General features: G+C 41.1%; 2 protein-coding genes across 5 annotated transcripts; one reads left to right on the forward strand and one right to left on the reverse strand.

The window, feature by feature from the left end:
* The first annotated feature begins 368 nt into the window (after positions 1–368).
* Positions 369–4,254, forward strand: tubd1 (tubulin, delta 1). 2 transcript variants are annotated; one of them, XM_084351024.1, is made up of 8 exons: positions 369–691; positions 788–935; positions 2,122–2,338; positions 2,422–2,653; positions 2,770–2,934; positions 3,043–3,171; positions 3,368–3,548; positions 3,730–4,254. In XM_084351024.1, the coding sequence occupies exons 1-8, from the start codon at positions 541–543 to the stop codon at positions 3,833–3,835; spliced, it is 1,329 nt and encodes a 442-aa protein (XP_084207150.1). In that variant the 5' UTR covers positions 369–540; the 3' UTR covers positions 3,836–4,254. The 2 variants fall into 2 exon arrangements, with proteins under 2 accessions (XP_084207150.1, XP_084207149.1); XM_084351023.1 differs by having other exon boundaries at positions 2,770–3,171.
* Positions 4,255–5,257: 1,003 nt separating this feature from the next.
* Positions 5,258–21,347, reverse strand: vmp1 (vacuole membrane protein 1). Of its 3 annotated transcripts, none has more exons than XM_084351932.1 (12): positions 21,242–21,347; positions 20,538–20,645; positions 20,070–20,202; positions 19,578–19,668; positions 19,001–19,111; positions 12,922–13,089; positions 12,464–12,595; positions 10,688–10,768; positions 10,437–10,553; positions 9,112–9,173; positions 7,300–7,399; positions 5,258–6,294 (listed from the first exon to the last, which is right to left on the reverse strand). In XM_084351932.1, the coding sequence occupies exons 2-12, from the start codon at positions 20,614–20,616 to the stop codon at positions 6,151–6,153; spliced, it is 1,218 nt and encodes a 405-aa protein (XP_084208058.1). In that variant the 5' UTR covers positions 20,617–20,645; positions 21,242–21,347; the 3' UTR covers positions 5,258–6,150. The 3 variants fall into 3 exon arrangements, with proteins under 3 accessions (XP_084208058.1, XP_084208059.1, XP_084208060.1); XM_084351933.1 differs by lacking the exon at positions 21,242–21,347 and adding an exon at positions 21,128–21,218; XM_084351934.1 differs by lacking the exon at positions 21,242–21,347 and adding an exon at positions 20,913–20,986.
* Positions 21,348–21,610: the final 263 nt, after the last annotated feature.

A 21,610-nucleotide genomic window follows, 5' to 3' on the forward strand; every position in this document is an offset into this window, starting at 1 on the left:
ACCTGAACAATACACTTTTTATTACAGGAAAGAACCAAACTGGACATGGTGAGCAATGTGAGGAAGCAGACACAGTGGAGCATGTCCTGATCTCTTGTAGGAATTATGTCAAAGAGAGAGAAGAAATGTAAGGAGACTGGAAAGAACAGGGACAGATGTTAGGGGTCTGCTGGGACATGGAGACACGCTGGAGGGAAGAAAACAACTGGACTAGTTAAAAGTATGTTGAACAACTGAAGACCCAGGGATGGATTGAGCCAGAGGGAGGCAGTAATGCAACTCAAAGGATGCCAACTGAAGAAGAAGAAGAAGAAGAACTACATGTGAATGGGACCTTTACTTTGAAAGTTTTGACAGTTTGAGCCGGAAATGCCGTTCCAAGTTTTCATGGCGGCAGACGCTTTCAAAGTACAGGACACACACTGACATGTCCTCGGACACAGTCATGAAACAGTTCACTCTCAGCATGCATTCACCGGTGTGCTTCAGACTACCTGCTCTCACACTTTAATCTGAAAACCATCGATCCTTCCGGAAACGATGTCCGTCGTGACGGTACAGCTCGGTCAGTGCGGGAACCAGGTGGGTCACGAGCTGTTCGACATCATCTACAGCGATGCTCACGAGGGACAGAGGAAAGCGTACCACTCAGCCAGCTGTGAGCGTTTCTTCCACCAAACCGCACATGGAGGTAGGACACCACCTCTGGATTCAATACGTGTGTTTCCTGTCTGTCTGTCTGTCTGTGCTGCACACCTGTTCACCTGTCGTGTCCTTCATTAACCAGACCTGGAAGCCAGGGCGGTGCTGGTTGACATGGAGTCCAAAGTGATCAACCAGAGTATGAGCAAGGCTGCAAAATCTGGCAGGTGGAGGTATGGAGAAGGTTCATCCTTCAGCCAGAAGCAGGGCTCTGGAAACAACTGGGCTAATGGGTAAGACTGCTGTTGTAGCAACAGGAGCGTCACAGTGAAGAGAAGCCAAACACTGTCAAATCAATCCCAACTCAAGGTCCACTTACTAGCTTCCTTTTCCAGAGCTTTCAAACTACAGTTAGTCTGCTCAGTTGTCATAAAGATGGACTTGCTGATAGGATTTTATCCTCCGCACTATTCTGAGGGATCAAGTCAGAATCATGTCTTCAAATGTCTTGTTGTGGTGTGACCAACTTTCCAAGACCCATAGATATAAAGTTTCCCTGTCATTTATGCATTTAAAGCATCAAATTCTCACATTGGAGAGATCTGAAGCAACCGTTTCTTTTCTCGTGAAATTGCTGTTACTATAATGTGTATTAGGGGGGATATATGCTCAAAACGCCCTACCCCCACCCCCGCAATAGATTAATATGATAAAGTATAAATTAAAAATAAATGGCTATGCAGGGATGCATTTCCTCTTCAGATGCTCCAAAGCAATATAAGAAATCTAAAAGTATCTGGAGCTCAGTTATTAGACATTTAAATTCTCCTGTTTCTAAGCTGAAGTCCTGCTGTGTGGTGTTCAGGTGCACCATTTTTCGACAAATGTTTTTTTTAGGCTGAAACTTGGGTGTATGTATCTCTGATTTTGTTTTTGTTGCTATTTTGTTTTTGAATGTGTGGTGTGTATATGTATTAGCTGGTTTGTAATTGTCATTTTATTCTGTCTTTATGATTAAAAACGTAACATAATACAAACCAGTGGCCGCATACCGCTGTCTGAAATAATCATTAGCAAAGATAATCATCATATGCTATGGTAACCAAATGTAAACAAAGTTCCATTATTATAACTACTGGTTCTAATAACTAAAATGTTGTTGTACCCCAACAGCAGCAATTAATTTTCTGTTGCCCCGCTAATCAATGAATTGCCTCATCAAAGGTCATTCTTGACCTTAGAAAAAGTGGTCTGACAATAAAAAGCTAATAAGTGGACCTTGAGTTGGGATTGTTTAAACATAAAAATGTTTCCAAGATTGAGAATGAACTTTCATGCTTAAAACATGTCAAATGTAACTATATTGTGATTATGTTTATTTTCTACAGACACAACACAAATACAGGACACACTGTGCTCAGAAATCATTGGAGGCGAAGGGGAAGAAAAGCTGTTGATGTGCCTCTTGTGTCACATTAGGTTCTGTGTGCACGGCCCTCGTCACAGAGACGCGGTGGAGGAGCTGGTGAGGCGAGAGGTGGAGCGCTGTGACAGACTGGCCGGGCTCATGGCTATGATGAGTGTGGCGGGGGGAACCGGCTCTGGGGTCGGTACCTACGTCACTCAGTGTCTCCGAGAGATCTACCCCAAGTCCTTCATCGTCAACCACCTCACCTGGCCGTACGGGACGGGGGAGGTACGGAGTCTGCTGTCGAGGGGCTAGTCTTGAATGTTAGCCCAGAATAACGTTCTATTAAATCTTTCTCCTTGACCTTTCAGGTGATCGTCCAGAACTACAACTCCGTGCTGTCGCTGGCTCATCTCTACCAGCTGTCGGACGCCATCCTGGTGCACGAGAACGACACGGTGCACAAGATCTGCAGTCAGCTGCTCAATCTCAAAGACATCTCCTTCAGCGACGTCAACAGGGTCATCGCTCAGCAGCTGGGCGGCGTCCTGCAGCCCGCGCTCACCACTGACTCCTACGGAGTCTACAGCAGAAATCCTCTAGGTGGGAGACACCAACACACACACCCATCTCCTGGTTTAGAAGAGTCTAAAAATATTTAAGTCAATTTATCATCATCATCATCTCATTACATATACGGTCACGTCTCTGTCCGTCAGGTGAGCTGTTGAGCGCCCTCGCATGCCACCCAGAGTACAAGCTGCTCAGCGTGAGTAGCATCCCTCAGATGCCCAGTGCCTCCGTAGCCTACAGCACGTTCAGCTGGCCGGGCCTGCTCAAACACCTGCGACAGATGCTCATCTCCAACACCAAGATGGAGGAAGGCAAGGATCATAGCATGTTTATTAAGTCATATTATGGCTTGAAAGTGGGATCCCGTCACAGATTAAATCCTAAAGCACTTCTGAGGATGCTTTCTTGTCCTGTGTCAGGTATCGACTGGCAGGTGCGTCCACCTTCAGGCTCAGAGCGGACCAGGAGTGTCACAGGAGCCGGCTTTAACAGCTCTCTGGCCAACCTGCTCATACTGAGAGGGAAAGACGTGTACAGCGCAGAGACAGGTCAGAGAAATGTATTGATGTTACTACTGAAAAATAAATTGACCAACTGGGTGAAATAATGCGTTAATTCCTCACTGATTTCACCTGAAATGAATCTGTGGGAGTCGAGAAGAAGAGGTTTGTGTGACGCGTGTGACACAGAGAAAAGCAATAGCATCAACAGCCTCCCATGCAAATGATCTTCTCCCGTCCACAGGTGGCTTTGAGGATCCAGCTCTGTACACCTCCTGGCTCTCACCTCAGGAAGCTTTCAACTTGTGGAAATCCCCAGTGCCGTTTAAGTATGAGAAATCTGCCACGCTGGTCAGTAACAGTCAGGCTCTGCTCAGACCTCTGGATAGCATGGTGGGAAAAGCCTGGAATATGTTTGCATCCAAGTGAGTCAGACATTTTTATCAGAGACATGCCTGAATATGAGTGTTAGGAAAAAGTGGGTCCAAAAAGTATGACAACTGTGGGAATATTTATATAACTTAATAAGTAATACCTTCAAGTTGTTTCTTCTGCACTGAATGTCTTTCACTCATTTTCCGTTCTCATTTTGTTCTCCTGCTGCAGGGCCTACGTCCATCAGTACATTAAATTTGGGTTCACAGAAGAGGACTTTCTAGACAGCTTTACATCTCTTGAACAAGTCATCTCCAGCTACAGGCAACTGGGCTAGACAAGGGAAACACTAACAAGCACCTCCTTGCCATTGGATTCTATGTAGACGAGAGAGAGCGTCACTATGTGGGATGTAAAAAGAAATGTCTTTATGAAAAGCTTAATACATTCCTCAACATCTGCAGGGGGAAGGACTGAGGTGACCTCACACTCAAAATATCATCGGGACACAGTTAGTGCCTCTTTAAGCTACTTTATCAAATTAAATTATATTTTTATGGACTGTGATTGTTTTGTAAACTGCTGTTTCAAGGCCAAGAATAAACTGACTCAACTTTTCAAACCAAAATAGATGAAAAGCCTTAAAAAGGTAGTGTGTTGATTAAGGGTGATTTGTTGGCAGAAATGGAATTTTATATTCATTATGATTTTATTAGCATATAACCACTTGAAAATAAAAATGTTTTTGTTTTTTAACCTCAGAAGTCCTCTTCCATGAAGTCGGTCATGTTTCTACAGTAGCGCAGAACGTATAAACCCCAACACTGACTTGAAATGAGGGTTTATCATGGTTTTAGCAACCAAGGTAGGTTCTCCTACATGCTCAGAAGGGGACTGAGGAGAGGGGTATTCAGTTGGTTGCAACCTCACAGCTAGATGCCACTAAATCCAACAGACTGGACTTTTAAAGTGCTGTGAAAAACAATTTGGAAAACTCCTTGTGATTGTATCAACTGGAGTTTGTATAGTTTGAAAATGTAATTGTGTTCAGCAATTATTAGAAACAGCAGCAGTGCATAAAGAAAAGTGACAAGGGCACCAGTTAACATACTTTTCATCGCTTTTATTGTTCATTAATTTTACATTGTAGTATTTTCCAGAACTGCAGTGATCGGCATAGAATCAGAGTCGCTAAGGACAGGTCGTTGTATCCACAAATGCACCAGCTGACGTTGAGTCTTGGCATGAACCAAGCAGCACAACTGAAATGCTGAAAGCCCACAACTTCAGCCAGCCTACAGACCGCTGTTGCCGTGCTAATTTAACAGCCAACACCAGTCTGATAAGCTAGCTGATGGGGTGGGAAAGTTGTGTCAAGGACAGGGGATAGAAGGGGACCTCTATCCATCAAGTTGAGTTCACCGGAATCTGCCCAGTATGTTTCAGGCAGGTCCCCAGCGCAGGAGGGGGGGAGGTTGTCAGATTGTAAAGTCTGAATTAAGGACATAACGCAATTCTTCTTCTAAGAATTACTAAAAAGAAGTAAACTTATTGAGTACTGAGCTGTTCACTTACCTTTAAAGATGATCATTTCTAAGAAAATTAAGCATTAGGTCTGTCATGATGGTTAAAAAACATTACAACAATTCTTAAACAGCACAAGGTCACAGCACAACTTCTCAGGATGAACAATTAAAAGTTAGTCTTCAACAAAAGAACACAAAATAAACCCGACAGACTCAGACTTGGAAACAAGTGCCATGATTTACATGTTTTATATATGATCTGATCCAAGGTTCAACCTAAATGTACAGAATAGAAATGGGACTAGTTAGCTGAGAGTACAATGCCACTTTACAAATGATATCTTTTTTTCTTTTCTTTTGGTTCAAGTTAACTCATGTCCACACAGACCATTAGAATAGAAATACATCTGTGCATACTGTCAAAAAGATTAAGATATTTACACAATGTGCAAACCATCAATACCACACCGTTTTAAGTAGATATTGCTTTTTTTCTCACCATTTTAAACTCACGATTCCAGAAACAAAAAAAAGACAAGTTGGTCTCAACTGTTTAACAGGACAAAAACATGAGGATAATTAAACCCTGAAAAAAAAGACCATCCATAGAAGTTATCTTGGCAGCACACTGTACAAACACATCATGATCCATCCATACATAAATGTTACAAAATTAAATAAAAATCAAGTTTATAAGTCAAGAACTATATTCAAAGGAAGTTGGACCTTCCCGTCTTGCATAAGGCATAGCATCTGATGGGCACTGCCCGTACACAGCAGTCACCACCAAACCGCTGCTTAAACTTCTGAGGTCAATGAATGGGTTAAACTTAAAGTAACATGTTAAGATCAGCAATAGTACCAATCGCACTACATATGCCTAGAGAGTGAGATGAGAGGAAGAACTACAAAACCTGAAGAAGAGGGACAAACGGTAAAACAGCACATACATCCTCAAAAGCACACACACACTGACAAATAGTGCCTGGTTGTTTTGAGCGTTGAGCCTCTGAGAATGGATGGGGGGGGTGAGGTTTGTTGTGAGTGGCTGGGGCTGAGCGGAGGGCTCTCAGCAGCAGCAGCAGAAACACAGTCACTTGGATGTTTGTACCGCTTTGTCTCGTCATCACTTGGTTTTCTCCTCCGAGTGCCTCTGCTGCTGCAGGCGCTTGGAGTAGCTCTGAGCCATGGAGTTGACGATGGAGATGACAAAGTAGCAGACCATGACCAGCACCACCTTCTCGAAAACCCACGACAGCCAGTTCTCATCCTGGGAAGCCAAAAGCAGGGTGCATATGCTATTAATTAGCATCAAACAGGCAAATAATATAAAATAAATTATTTTGTGAATATTGTTGGCACCATCCTACATATATGACATGGTTGGCAGAAAGTTTAATTATAGAGACAACTTTCAAAATGCTGATCCATGCTGTGCATATTTTTCAGTAGGGCTGCCTGCAACTAATGATTATTTTCATTGTCAATTAATCCCTCGATTATTTTCTTGATTAATCTAGTAGTTGTTTGGGCCATAAATGTCTATTTTTCAGTTTACTGTCATAGCGGAGTGAAGAAACCAGAAAATATTTCACATTTAGGAAGCTGAAATCAGAATATGATGATGAACAGATTAAATTGGTTATCAAAATAGTTGGTGTTTAATGTTAACAGTAGATAACAGCTTGATTAATGTAAGTAGCTGCACTTTTCCAGTAGCCAAAAACTACAGCTACACTGATAAAATTCACAGACACTAGCTTATCACAAATATATTAGTCTTGGCACATAGGCCGATAAATACAAAAATGCAGCACAAAAATGCCAAAGATGTGTTTGAGGCAACTTACAAATAGTTTCTCAGTTACATTTGCCCAGCAGAGAGCTTTTGATATTTTTCAGTACATATCGTCAGAATTCCTTCCTAACTCAAATTCAGGATCTTTATAAAAATGTTTTTGAAGCCATTATTAACCTCTAAAATATCACTATAAACCTTAAAACAAGTATCAGCTGGGCTATACTAAAACATCTTCCCAATCTGATGTTGTTATTTTTCATTCTGCTCCAAGTGTTTTAAGATTTATGGAGAGTCGGGCAACAGTTCTGGCCTGCTCTGAATAAAACCTCTCCTGTGTTTCAGTTAAAGTCTACAGTATGACAAAAAGCTGGCTTACATATAGTTGTTAATCTGAGCAAATAATTACATCAGTGAAGCTCACATTACAACAGTGGCATCAAAGTGGCCCATAGTAAAATAATGTATTGCTCTTACCGCTGGTGCACTTCCCCCAGCATGGTGCAGCTTGTTCCTCTGTGCTTCCAGGTACTGACTGAAGGGCTTCTGGAGTGATGGTCCCACTTTGGGCACAGACCTGACATCCACATCCACACAGAGCGGCAAAGAAAAGAGAAGAGAGGAAGAACATTAATCCACTTACCCTTTCAGCAGCGTTCCTACATGGAGCCCAAAACTGAGGCTTTAGACTCTGAACACTTATTCCCTATAAGAGCCTCAAAGAGCAGTTCATGAGGTCCTCTCTTTCCCTGAACACTACCAGAGGTCCTCACTGATCCACCAGTCACCCAGCATCCTTTGTTAGAGCTGCTGAAGGCCCCATCCTACATGTGGGCCCTATCCTGGAGCCTCCACCTCCTCTACTCTGTGCTGTGAGCAGAAGCAGGCAGCAGAGAGGAATGAAGCACAAACTCTTCAGCCCTCCTTTTATACTACTTCTCTCTCTATAGGAGCCTGTGTCAGCCCCTTCAACCAGGAAGTGAGTCGACATGATGTCATCACCTTTACCACCATAGCTGCCTTCTGGGTGGAAAGCTATCTAATCAGGGCGTGCTCATGTCCTTATTAGGTAGTGTAGATGAGCTCACCGGGGGGCCAATCATAATGGATACCATTTTATCAATTCATGTCATATAGAGGCGTTGGTGTTGTTTTTAATCACCGGTCAGCAGTGGTTCAGTTCAAAGGGAACTCTACATGATATGAAACTTATTACCATGAATAGAAAATATACTGCAGGGCTATAGACACACTCACAGCGTTCCCACTGCAGAAATTAAATTCTCAGGACATAAACATGTAGTCTAGACTTGACAAGACTAAGCAAAAAAAGAAGACACAATTTACTAAACAAAGACCAAAGGGGAAGTGGGTAATTGCTGATTTCAAATAAACCTAACTAGATTTGTCTGACTCATTCTTGTTATCTCTCCCACTTTACATGCAAGCACATGTGAATATACACAAAGCAATTGCCAAAAAAACATCCTGTATCAGCACTGAAGCACTGACTGGACTCATCATAGCGAGTCACAGAGGGTCAGCTGACTTTCATGGGAAAGAACCAGGACTTTTAGCACAAATAAAGAGGAACAGTCATGATGACCAAAGATTCGGGTAACATTACAAATGTGTAAGGGATCATTTAACTGCCAAGAGATAAAAAAACAAAACAAAAAAACAACAACTCTGCAGCTCCAATGGACATGTTAGGAGAATCCCAAAAATTAAAATCAGCATGAAATCTGACTGAACTATTTGTTGATTTTTTTTGGCTTTTTGGCTACTGACAATTCATGACTTGACTCACAATTAATACCAAATCGGTTGTCTATTTTATTTTATTTTTTTAAACTTTAGTCAAGACAAAAACTGGGTATTTCTCCTGTAAATCTATTGATTAACTAATGACACGCAGCCATAGACACTCTTTTCTTCTATGATTGCGTTTCCCGCCTGACTGGGGTAATTCTCTCAGTCAAAGCTGAACTTGGTGAGTCAGATCAACATGTTCGGATGGGACCGCACACGCCTGACCACCAATGCTGCAGACATGGATTGCATTTTCAGAGGAGGAAAGAAAAACCTTTGTGTGGAAAAAATGGTAAATGCATGCACGTTCACAGCAGTGAAAGCATTTATTCATACAGGATCCCCAATCAAATGTTTACGAATGCGTTGCCAACCACAAGAGCAGGGGAAAAACAATGACTGAGTACCTGATTAATGCAGTCTCTCTCTCTTTCTCACACACACACAGAGTACGCGTCAAGACAGACAGACACTTACCCAATGAGTGACACCATTTGCTCCACTATGTGCTTGCTGAAGGTAATGATAACAAATAGTTTCTGCAGGAAAAAAGGAGAAATGAATAAAATTAAAAAATCATGTCTTTCTGATCATAATCAGAGGGATACAACAAACACAAAAATATTTATAGAGATATTTTCTAAAACATTTAAAAAAAGAGAAACATTAAAAAGGAACAGATAATTTACAAAACATCTCTCAGATATGAAAAACATATTTTAAGACATACAATTTTAGCGGCACAGCTGTGGGAAATTGAGGCCACATCTGCCACCGTCCACAGACACACTAATTACAAAACTCAAACCTGGCAGTAAGCTAAATTTTGGGCTGCGAGGGGCTTTGTGTGGTTTGCAAAGCGCCAAAGTGGGGGGGCCAAACCGCAATATTCTTCTCTAGTCCTGAAACTGATCAGCTTTAAACAGCATGACACACTGGCCCCCTGGACCAAATCAGACAGGATATGACACGTGATGTCCGATAGATTCAAGGAACAAAATGTAAGTTAAACAATCCCCCCCGCAGCCTCTTACCGTCTGCTCAATTTCCTTCTCTCTACCTTCCCATGTCCACTCTACATCCTCCATAACCCCCGCTGCGTTCCGGGCCCCCTTTTGTCTGAAAGGTCTCAGAGTGAGATCACTGGCTGGTACCACCAAGAGATGGATAGGTTTAGTTTGTTAAGATACTGAGCGACTCACTCACAGACACAGACGGCCTCTCCTTACATAGGCTTCCATTAGTCACTGGTGTGGCAGACTCAACAATACACTCCGTAATTAACAAGTTTTTTGTGATCCAGTGGATTTTTAAAAATCCAAACTCTTGTTAAAAGGCTTCTTAAAAGCTTCCCTCCTTTCATCTGGAGGCTGTTTATATGGTCTGGATACATTTCAAAGCTAAAACTTAGGAAGAATAAGGAATCCCCTGTGAGTCGGAGCTCCATCAGAAAGAGTTAACTAGATGTGCACAATTAGGAGTTTCTCACAGTCACCAACTCATGATCTTGGCTCTCCCACACGTTTTGAGGTTGTGGGGACTGTTCAAAGTGAATCAGTCAGCGGTGCATACACTTTTTTTCCTAAAGAGAGATTCTGTGAGATGCATTATTACAATGTGGACAGAGAATTGTGATGACATTAAACAAAAGTTGAATCATAGTGGAAGCCACGCTGCTGCTAGTGTGGAATGTGCCTGTATGGTTTGTGTTAAAAGGGGAAAACCGTATTGTCATTTCAGGTGAAGTGGTTGTTTGCTAGTTTCTAACCACCTGTGAGAAAACTTTTAGCGGAGTTACAGACCTGTATATGCATCTTGATGATGGCTTTCCCAATTAGAGTTGCTCCAAAAAAGGTCCAGAAGGGAACCATGAAATGACCGCAAGTAATTCCAGCCAGGTCGAAAAGAGGGTTAGGGATCTGAAACACACACACATCAGATATTACTGATTCATAGTCTTAGAAATTACCCTTGTTTCAGCTTTGTGAGGTTACAGGTTAATTTCCTACTATTTAAATTTGCATCCTAAATGATCCTAAATTAATAAACTTACAGAGGCACAAGCCAAGATCCCAAAGAATCCCACTTTCTGCACCATATGCTGGACTCCCAGTTTTGCTCTTGTGACAAAATCCTGCAAACAAATGTAAAAAAAACAATTTAAACACACATTACTTAAAACAGATGTGAATGGGTAGTATTTAAGTAGGTAGTAAGTTAAAAATTCTAAATTTGCCTTTCAAAACCCATGGTTTGTAAAATCTGCTATACCAGACTGCAACACAATTTAAAAACACACATGGGTGTCTCTAAACACATATTACCCTTTTATTCTTTTCTTAAAATAACCATGCTGGACTTGTTCGCAGATGTCTGGTTTTTAACCAAACAAAAGTGTTGTCTGCAATGTTATTACAAGAAGCCTTGGTGAGAGTACTGTGGTCAAATACCTGCTATTTCTGAGCACTGAATTTTTTTTTTAGTTTGATGACTTTAGTGGCATTACAACTGAAAACTGTGTGGTAGAGAAGTGCCGTGAATCTTTTGATCCCATCTCCATCCCTGTGGGGGTGAAATGTTTGTGGTTACATGGTGAAGATCACAGCCGGTGCAGGAGGGAGATTAAGAGGTGGTTTCAAAAGCTGGCATCGCATCAATGATGATTTTGAAAGCCATTTAAATTACAGTTTCTTCTTGGAAGTCTCCACAATTAAAAATTATTTTCAGGGGCGTATTTTTTATTCAGAATTTAGTTCCTCTCATGTAGAAAAAAACCCCCAATAGAAGCAGCACTGGGGTTTACAAATGTTAAGTTCTGATTAGTTTTTTTTGTGTTTGTTTGTTTCACTGTATCTCATTCTGTGCCAGTGGTGCAAAGTACTTTTAGCTCATTGTACTCTATGCCAATAAAAACAAATAATAATAATTTATTGATAATTATTTTCAAATTGCATTAAATGAAACTACTACTACTACTACATTTTTATGCTTATGTTCGACCCTCAACTGTCGATTTAAATTCTCTTGGTAATTTTTTTGTTCTCATTTCTTGCTTGACTTGGGAATACACACCTCTAAGTGCTGTACTGTAATCATAAATTGTGTGACATTCATTCCCATTGAACCGTGTGTTCCAAGTACTTCTGACTCGTGTGTGAGATTGTTCATTTGAAAACCTATGACCAATGCACGTGGATACATCCTGAATACATGATGAAAGACATGTGATGTGAGGTCGGCTTCCTCAGTCTGTTCAGCTGAGAACCAGTGTAGTGAGGATAGATGATGGAGACAATGAACTCAATTTCTCTGATTTCTGATCTGCTGACTCAGCATCTGTGCTTAGCCGACGCCGGTCATGTGAACTTTGTTCCTGACAGAGCTGTCTGTCATTCAAATTAGAGGTCGGTGAAAAGAGGGAAGGAGGGAGGAAGAGAGAGCGAAGCCCGAGGGATGATTAAAGGGGGAGCTGTGCTCAGGGTGACTCACCCACGTACAGACAGATTTACTGGAAGTGAAGGAGGGAGGGGCTTCACTGAAGTCACATGGCACTTTAAGACCAATCACTGGACAGTGGCTCAATGGTCAGTTGTACATTATAAAGATGAGGCCATATCAGATATGATCATATCGTCTTGGCAAAGTGTCAACACCAATGCTAACATGGAACTAAACTAAGGAATAGATACTTCAATTTTCAGTGGGTTTGAGTCTAGGCTGCCTTCATCACTAAATATAACAAGTTGCCTTAAACTGATTGAGTGAAAAATTAAACACCATACATTAGGGTGTCACTTTAGATGTGTTTGTGTGTGTGTGTAACTCTGACCTGAGCGCCCTCGGCCTGCTCGAGCATCTCCTCAAACTCCTCATAGTCTTCATCATCTGGATCAGCTCCTGACTGACGAGCCGCTCTGGCCATGAAATATGGAGGCAGCTCTCCGATGGCAGTGCCCGCCCCCTACGACAACACAATTTAAAATGTTCCATGTCAGCACTTATTTATTTCCCACATTCACACACAGGCAACTATTCATGCCACCCTGGACTTCTGAATTTGGTACACCCAACTGCACTGTATAACGTAATGCATACTTTGGCTCAATGCAAGATACAAGTGAAGCTTTTTAAGTTCTACAAACATTAAAACATGAAAGGAGTGAGTCTCAACTCTTGGTCTACGTTCCAGCTCTCACAATGGGCCACCCACTGCTGGCACTGCAAAACATTCCTGACATTTTTCAGAGTGGACCACTGCATTGTCTCTTTATTCAAACCAATACTCACCCACATGCAGGCCTCCAGGCGGACCTTAGACATGATTGAGAGGAGGGAGACACTTCCCTCCAAACCTCCACCTTGAGGACAGACAATGTGGTCTGGGTATGGGGGCTCTGGGAAGTCTGTGGAGCCACACTCGTATGCTGCCAGGGTAACTGATGCTATGTGAGGACCCTAAGAGAGAGATGGAGAAGATGAGCTGTTTTAATGGACTGGAAACGACTGGGATATATACTGGCACCTTCCATCAGTTTATCAAACGTGTGTCATGAAACACTTGGGACATTCTAAGGAGACCTGAGCAGTGAGACACAAAATACACACTGCAGTTGTCACAGGTAAAATGATCTTTTAGAATTTTCTATACATTACAGTTGTAGTTATTGGCTTAAATATTACATTAAAGATTACAGCTCAAGTATTCTTGACAGCAGCAGGCATTTTAAATAGAGAAAGGTTAAATATTCCCCTCTAATTATTTACTTACAATACATTGCACCAGTTTATCATTAGGTACTGTACACTTAGCTGAAACTAATGCAATCTACTACAACCTACTACAACAGACCTGCAATAAATCCTGCCTTCATGAAGGTTATAATGTTCCAGGATTCCCACACCTTATCAAATATCAGATTCAAGGACTTTCCAGGGATTTTACTGGCCCAACTCATTAAAATCGAGGAAAGAACGGGGCAATGTTGGAGACATGGATAAAGGTTTTTACATGAGAACTAGCAGACTTTACAAAGGCTCACAAACAAGAAGGTAAGAAAGAAATCAAGACAGAAACAAAGAGAAAGAGAGCAAGGCTCGAATGTTTGAACAATTTTCAATGATACTGTGTTACATTGATGGCAGAAAACGGTGGGAGACACATGCAGGGAGCTGAATGTGGTGTATGTAGTAACGTTACGTATAAAAATATCAGCAGACCAAACTTTTAAGGATTTCAAGGATCAGTAGGAACGCTGATGATCGGTGTTTGTTGAAATTGTTTTAGAAAGGTGCTGACTCAACTTTTTGATTATTTTGGAGGCTTTAGTTTGTGGCGCTGTTGAACTGCATTGGAATGACGGGTATTTATATGATTTAGTCTACCCTCACTGATGTAAACATGCTGTTAGAAACACTTCTCAGGATATTGCAACGCAAATCAACAGCATCTGCAGCCTTCAAAACGACCAAACAGTTGAATCAACACAGTTTCAACAAACACTGGACATGATAACCTTCTTAAAAAGGTAGCATTAACTGCCGAGCTGTTGTGTCAGACTGGGATAATTTTAGCTAAGTGTACCTAATAAATTGACAACCAAGTGTATATAAGTATTAATAACAGTAAAACCTTAAACAATAATGTATGACTATATTGCACAGCACTACATTGTGTTAAATTTAACTTGCTCTCGCATGGTTAAACACAGCTCGTCTGCCCACAGGTACAGACACACACCAGCAGCAGCTGAGTCACAGTCTCTCTGACAGGCAGGTATGTCATCATTTATCATTGTGAAGATGCCTGGTTAGGCCGAGCCACCTGGCCTCAATAACAGTTGGCCCACCTGTAACTACAACACAGCTACTCCATTATGCCTCCTTTAAGGTGATACAGGAAACACTGACAGTAGATTGACAGCACACAATTAGTCTGTGATGACTGCGACTGCTCTCCACCCCGCTCTGCTGTATGAGCACACAGGAGACTTCTTTAGTTTACAAAACACAGTCTGTTTCAAACCAAACACAACGTCGCTTAACTGCATTTCTTCATGACAGAACAAGTCAGTGTTAACAAGAAAAAACTAAGCTGTGATTCAAACTCTGAAACCCAATTCCCATCAGACAGGCAATACAGTGGCCCTGCAGTGAACTTCTTTGTTCACTTAAGTGAGCAGAGCAGGACTTTTCAGCAAGTGGATTTCATCAAGTAGTCATCAAATTAAAACATTAAAAATCAAGTTTAACAAGGCTGTTAAAGGATCCTTGAAGTGTTGGATGGACTAACTCACAATTGTTACTGTTTTTAGAGCCTTACTAGTAATGAGTCTAAATATGTAAACGTTATTGGGAAGCTGACACAACAGAAAAGGCCATAGGGTAATTAAAATTGTTAATCCTATTAGAAGCATGAGTGAGCTCAACAAATTTCACAGCAATCTGCATTTATATTTTGACCTATGGATGGCGCAAGAGGAAATTCTTCAGGTTTGTTTTCCTGTGTATGACAAAAAATACAACAGCTAATTTCAAGGAAATCCAAGAATTAGCTTTCGAAATACCTTGTGTCAGTTGAGGTTTAATTTTGACCCGACAGTGGCGTGTAGTTTCCAAATTAGTAACAAACAAAATTCATGAGAAACTGGACAACAATAGACAAGATATCCTGTTCTAGACCAAAGGGATGGTTGAAACTGACAGAAGCTTTAAATGATTGGTGATCTGATCAAAAAGACAAAGCTACAAGTAAAAGCAACAGTTTATAAGCAAGTATTTTCTCTTATTTTAACCACAGTATTAGGACTAGAATCCAGCACTTAGAAACAAGGCAATGACCTCTAAAAACATCTTGATGAATCATAAGATCATACTGGTGTGTGAATCCCCTTTCCCTTGAGCACAGTGATCTCATCCTCTCTATGGGTCTATCTATTAATGCTTCAGGCTTGAAGTAAACTCACAGTATAACACTGCTGGTGGGACATGTGTTTTTTTCCTTCTAGCTTAAAACCGGGAGTTTCCTGTCCATGGCTGACATCAACACTGAGTCGGCAGCAGTGATAGGTGGTGCTGCTCTGTGAACATGAACTAATTTTTAGTGAGAAGCAGAAAATCGTCTCCTTATGAGCACAGAGCTTACATCATGTGGTCAGCAATGTGGAGAGGGCTTTTACCTTTCTGTGAAAAAATGTGAAATGTTCACAGGAGTTTAGGGATGCTTTGCTTGATGCTCTGAAAGCAGTCGATCAGGATAAGCAGAAGTTGTCACATAACAGGGATGTTGGCAGCTTGACAGACTGTATCACTCCATGTATCAACCTTTCTACGGACAACATCATTCTCATCAGAGAGGTATGCTATTGCTTGAACATCCACACCCTGGATTAACAGCAACCTGAAGGCTGCTCTGAGTAAAACGCATGCCTTTATTATTACATGGGGTAGGGAGGGGTTTTATAGGGCATAAGAGTATCTAATACAGAAGCCACTGGAAAGCAGAGGCTCTAACAAGAGGATGATGGAACATAAACTAGAGGGGAATAAGATAAAGGATGCCTGGACTGCTATCTTTGGACAGATAGCAGGAGGTTTAACGGAGAATAACTGAGGGACGACAAGTGAGCTGAACCAAATGTTCATATTAATCATATCTGTCCAACTGAAGAATACGAAATACTCCTAAGAAGGCAAAGTGCAGGGATTATGTGTTTATTCACTGCATTGGGGTGTTACTTTCACAGAAACTGACATGAACTGAGATGAGACAATGTATAAAAAAGTGCAGAGAGTCTTAGCTTAGTGGTAAATTTAGGAAAATTAAGTTTACATAAGTTTACAACACAAGGACATATGAAGTAGTGACCCTGGTAAGTTAAATTGGCAGGGGAATCTGAGCATGTATCGATAATTAAGTATTGCAAGAGGAAACAACTAGTTCTGTCCAAATAAGGCTCTAGTATGATCTTCATAGATTTCGAAAGAAAGGATTTTCCTAAATGCCCAAACAAAACATTTCTGTGTTGTAATATAAAGTAGAAAAAGAAAAAATGATTATCTCAGACTGTATTAGGAGCCAATCAAATTTGGGAGTAATTGATTTCCATTTTATTGTCTAGACACAATGTTTCTGATGGGAATTTTAAATCATTTCAAAGCGTGCAATGTCAGGTTGAGTAACACAAGATATAAGCTACCAGATGAGCCTCAGATGATAAGGTTGTTGTCAGTAAGAACGGTTATTAAAATAGTCTCTGTTTCAACAGTAATAGCTGGTAATTGTGAAAAATGAATGAGAAAAGCTGTTTTAACAGATGCCAGGTTGTTCCATATGGGGAGATGACAAACCTCCCTCACACAGAGAGGGGAGAGAGGATGATGTCACTCCTTCTCAGTATTATGATACACAATGAGGCACAAGAGTGCACAGACACAAGATACAGTACCAGCCACCATTGCAACGGCATTATTGTTGGTCATTGTATATAAAGTAACTGAAGCCTGCTAGACGGTGAAACAACAAACACATGGTGAGCTGTAAAGCATTAATAGAAAGGAGTGTGCATCAGCACTGAAAAACAGGAAGGTCACAGTTACATCTTTTCCCATTATTTCATTATGATGGAAATAGCTGACTCAGCTGACCCACATCTGCACTAGTCCTACAGAACAGAAGCCACATCATCAGCCTAAAGCCGACTATGGCGCAGAATTTCTTCCTCTCTTTCATTTTGCTATGTTCTCCTTTTTACCACAACCAAGACAAATGACACAAGTGTTGGTGACTCAGTCAGACAGTCATTCTGTGACTGCCTGTCAGGGAAAAATTACACTTCACTTTTGGTTAGCCTTAGACAGACGGGTGACAAAATGGAACGAGTTTGAAGAAGCAGAGGACAATGAATGTGACGGTTGAGTATGACGCCATCATCTGGCAGCCACAGGAATAGACACACATGGGCTTTGCAAAAATGCTTTGAACTCTAGGAGGCATATCTAGAAGAAAATAGCTTGCGGTGAATGAGACATTAAAACAGCCTGCATATTGTAGATACACAGAGGACATTTTGACCCATGCTGAGCACAGCCGACCAGATAAAGATGGTTAACAGCGTCTCTCTACAGCCATTATCATATTGCAGCCTTTTGACTGTTGAGATATAGGTCGCATGGGGGCCAGCTGAGGTAGTTTTTCCCAGAAATATGTTAATGAGGTATGTGAAGGCTGAGAACTGAATTACTTTACCACTGACAGACATTTCCTGTTACTTTTTCTGCCATAATAGTTTCATGCTGCTCATTGAAAATAGATTTCAAGACACTCAACTAGGGAAACCCTTTCATCAACCTCAAGTTGAGGTAAAATGTATAAAGAGCCAGCACAGTGATAGTTTTCTTTTTTTCTCACATGTGTATTTTGCTATGTTTCTCATTTTAAAAAGAGCCAGCTGCCCACAGAGCGAGATGACTGTCTCTCCAATTTGAAAGTTTGACTAATTTTAAACTGGCAATAAACAACTTTTTTGCTTTAATTCATTATTCTGAAGTAAATACTGACTGCACAGTGTAATATCTGCTTAAAAATGACACCATCCACACATAGATCGGTTCCCTATAAGCTTCACTATAACTATGCTATTTCATCTGCCAGTGAGCTGGGTTTTTCCTGGATAAACAAAGGTTTGAATTACAGCATAAAGGAAGCTGTCTACTATTACACAACCAAACAGGAAGAGGCATTGTTTTTACAGGTCACTATCCCCAGATAACAGGAACGACTGGAAAAACTGAGAAAACTCTACACTGCAAAAGAAAAAGAACCTAACTGATAGAGGAGGCAAAGAAGGCGAAGAGGGAGAGTGATAGAAACAGGTAAAACAAGATTGAACAGACTGCCATTCACTCTATGGAGAGCGCTCTAGTGTTCCCCCGTCTGTTCCCCCGTCTGTTCCCCCGTTGATATGTGTTTCCTCTTACCACCAGGACTTGAGACGGTTCAAAACCGACATTCTTTATATTAGATCAGAAAGCCTGCCTTCTTATTAATACAAATGGGTGTTTTGATCTGCTTTATCGTTAGCGCTGAGATAAGGGTTTCTAGGTCAAATTGGGATTCTTACAGATGTTTTTTTGCTTTGGACATTAGCCTGGCTGCTAATGGTTATCATGTTGTTAACGCAGTCTTTGCAACAATGGTGCCAACAGTAGTACTACAGGGAAATGCTAGGAATGGGTGAACATTGATAAGTTGTCCAGGATTAGGGTTTACACTTTAAGAGGTTTATTCCAACTATAAATAATTATCTTTTCTGTTTGGGAATGTCTCTGTTTGAAAGTTAAGCTAAATCAAATAAATGGATGCTCTTACCAGATAAAGGAGGAAAGTATGCAGGCCAGTCCCAAGGCCCACTGAGGACAGGATCCCAAGGCCTACCCAGTAGGCACACCATAGGAACTTCTTCTCCAGGTACTCAACATACTTTAGTAAAAAAGTACAATAAAAGAGGACGCAGTTATACTCTCAGTTGTAGTCATGGTATGATTGTGTCTAAAACAACACCTTTTTTCCTAAACTTTTGATTAATGTCAGCTGTTTTTTAAAGGGGAAGATTTTATTTGCATATGATATCATCATGTAGTATAAATTAGTTGCAGTGGGTTGAATATTAGTTCACCATTACAAAAAACTGGCAATGCTTTAACTGAACTGTAACAGACCACTGCACAGAGGAATTTCTCAACAAAACTTTCAGTCAACCGACTGTGTGATCAAGGGTTACTTCACAACAGGGCATACGTCATTATCTCCCAACGTGAGCTTTCTTTTCTAAAGGTTTTCAGGGTTGGATAAAGAGTGACTTATCATTAACCTTTAAACAGGCGGGTGATGGAGCAATGGCGTTGATTATTAACATCACTGAAAAAACAAATCAGTCAAGCCTTACTTGTTGGTGTGTTCCTTCAGTGGAGTAGGCGACGGAGAACAGAGAACATAACACCAATACTAAGAACACTATGCCTCGCCGTTGCCAAAGCCTGAGCAGAAAGGTGAGAAAACAAAATGTTGGTAATGAAACAAGTTCCACACATACAAACAGAAGAAAAGTGACACGTTTCTTATCGTTACATTTTATTGGAGGGGCATGACTTCATAAATGCCCTACATAAGGGATTCCCTACTGAGTTTTAATCACTGCTTTTCCAGGTAAATGTCTTTAATCCATCAACGGTGTAAAATGACGTTCACTATGAGCTTTACAACTCCAGCTTCTCAGGGACACAGAAATTCCTTTTTTTATCTAATTGTTTAGGTCTCAGGGTATGTCTGCTTCACAAACTGGAGAACACTACAGAGTCGCAAGAAAAACAAAGACACAAGAACATGTTTGCACAAACATCCTGTAAACCTGTTCAGAAAAACCTGTTTAACTTCTTACTTAAACGTCCACTCCTTTAGCTTGATGAGGGTCTCCAGGAGGAAATAATGTAGTGTGGTGACAGGCCTCTTCCATACCACCAGAGACAGGCGTTCCTCCTTATCTCTCTGTCGCCTCTCTCTTACCGAGGAGTCTGGAGAGCAGACAAAATGACAATCACCCTCGCATACTGCAATACTTGTTTCTACATCAATTATTGCATCCTGTTGAATAGGTGATGCTAAATACATGATACATGAGGCATCTGGGTCTGTTCTTGTTCTGCTGTAGGCCAAGTTGTTTGTAGCCTTGAAAACTGAAAGTAACCTCAAATGGATCAGGTTTGTTTTATGACCTGTTCACACCATGTGGCTGTACTTATCATTCTGTGGCATCAGTTATTTCACAACCCAACGTTACTGGCATACTTTAGAGATGAGTGTTAACTTCCCTGTCGTACATTTAACTAACAAATGTGACCAAACTAACCTGCAGACTTTCCATTCTGTTTCTCTTTTGCTCCTGCACGTTTCTGAGGCTGTTCACAGCTTGCTCCATTGGCTGCCATGTCAGTCAAGGTTTAGCAGGTCAGGCAGTCTAGGACGAAAGAAAATGACAAGTTGGTGTCTCTCATTCGACAGTGTGCTCCCCTCTGAGGTTTCACTTCCGACTGATCGAGAGGGCATGACAAGACACCGTGGGACTCAGTCACTCAATCAGTAATGATAGCCTTATCAGCGGCTGTTAAGCAACAACATATCGGAGTGTCATCAGAACATTTCGTCAACACGCCGGCTGAAATTGAAATTACATGGTTATTACAAATGGAAAATATCATACAAAGAAATAAGGCGTAAATATTACCAAACACCCCGTGACAATAGCACATTTAGCTAGTTAGCTGAAGTAACCGTGTAGTGTGTAGGTCAATCTGTAACCAGATATGATGCCAAATTCGTTCACATCATCATCATCCTCCACATGCAAACCGGTTAGCCAACATGCTAATGGCTAAGCTAGGACGTTGTCAGTTTCTACATTCAAACAGTGGTTTTGAAATCAACAACGAACCGCCTTACTTGTAGAGATATATGTAAAAACGTTCCTTATCGTTGTGCTATTATAGTAATGACAAAACACACGCTATATAAAGGTGAAAACAGACCGTTGTTAAAATTAAATGACAGTCGTACCTCTTTCCTGTCCTCCTCACCCGGAAACACACGACCGACGTGTCAAAGTAAAAAGTGTGTTGCAGTTCAGCCGTAAATAATTTTCCTGAAACTATTTTTACTGTTATGGTGAAATTGTAAGTTGTGCAAACGTGGAAGCGGGACACGGCATATATGCTCCAGATTCAATTTATATGAGTCAAACGAGTCATCTCATGGCTGAGATGCTTTTACTGTGAAATCTTAGTTAAGACGTATTTCCGTCAGTTGTGTTTTGTGGTCCAATCGGAGGTTGCCAGATTTGCAAACAAACTGTGACAATTCCTTCACTCTAACCTTGAAATTGCAATACTTTATTTAACCACATAGTTAGACCACCGGTCTTATTAC

The sequence above is a fragment of the Pagrus pagrus genome (genome assembly GCF_965226575.1).
Source record: "Pagrus pagrus genome assembly, chromosome: 4".
Classification (NCBI taxonomy): domain Eukaryota; kingdom Metazoa; phylum Chordata; class Actinopteri; order Spariformes; family Sparidae; genus Pagrus; species Pagrus pagrus.

What these genes read in the sequence shown, in the direction of transcription:
- tubd1 (XM_084351023.1), top strand. Translation starts at nt 541, where the DNA reads ATGTCCGTCGTGACGGTACAGCTCGGTCAGTGCGGGAACCAGGTGGGT. An exon ending in CCACCAAACCGCACATGGAG is followed by an intron (nt 692 to 787) that starts GTAGGACACCAC and finishes TTCATTAACCAG; the next exon opens with ACCTGGAAGCCAGGGCGGTG. An exon ending in CTACAGCAGAAATCCTCTAG is followed by an intron (nt 2,654 to 2,769) that starts GTGGGAGACACC and finishes TCTGTCCGTCAG; the next exon opens with GTGAGCTGTTGAGCGCCCTC.
- vmp1 (XM_084351932.1), bottom strand. Translation starts at nt 20,616, where the DNA reads ATGGCAGCCAATGGAGCAAGCTGTGAACAGCCTCAGAAACGTGCAGGA. An exon ending in GCCTGGAGGCCTGCATGTGG is followed by an intron (nt 12,596 to 12,921) that starts GTGAGTATTGGT and finishes GTGTTGTCGTAG; the next exon opens with GGGGCGGGCACTGCCATCGG. An exon ending in CTGGGGGAAGTGCACCAGCG is followed by an intron (nt 6,295 to 7,299) that starts GTAAGAGCAATA and finishes TTGGCTTCCCAG; the next exon opens with GATGAGAACTGGCTGTCGTG.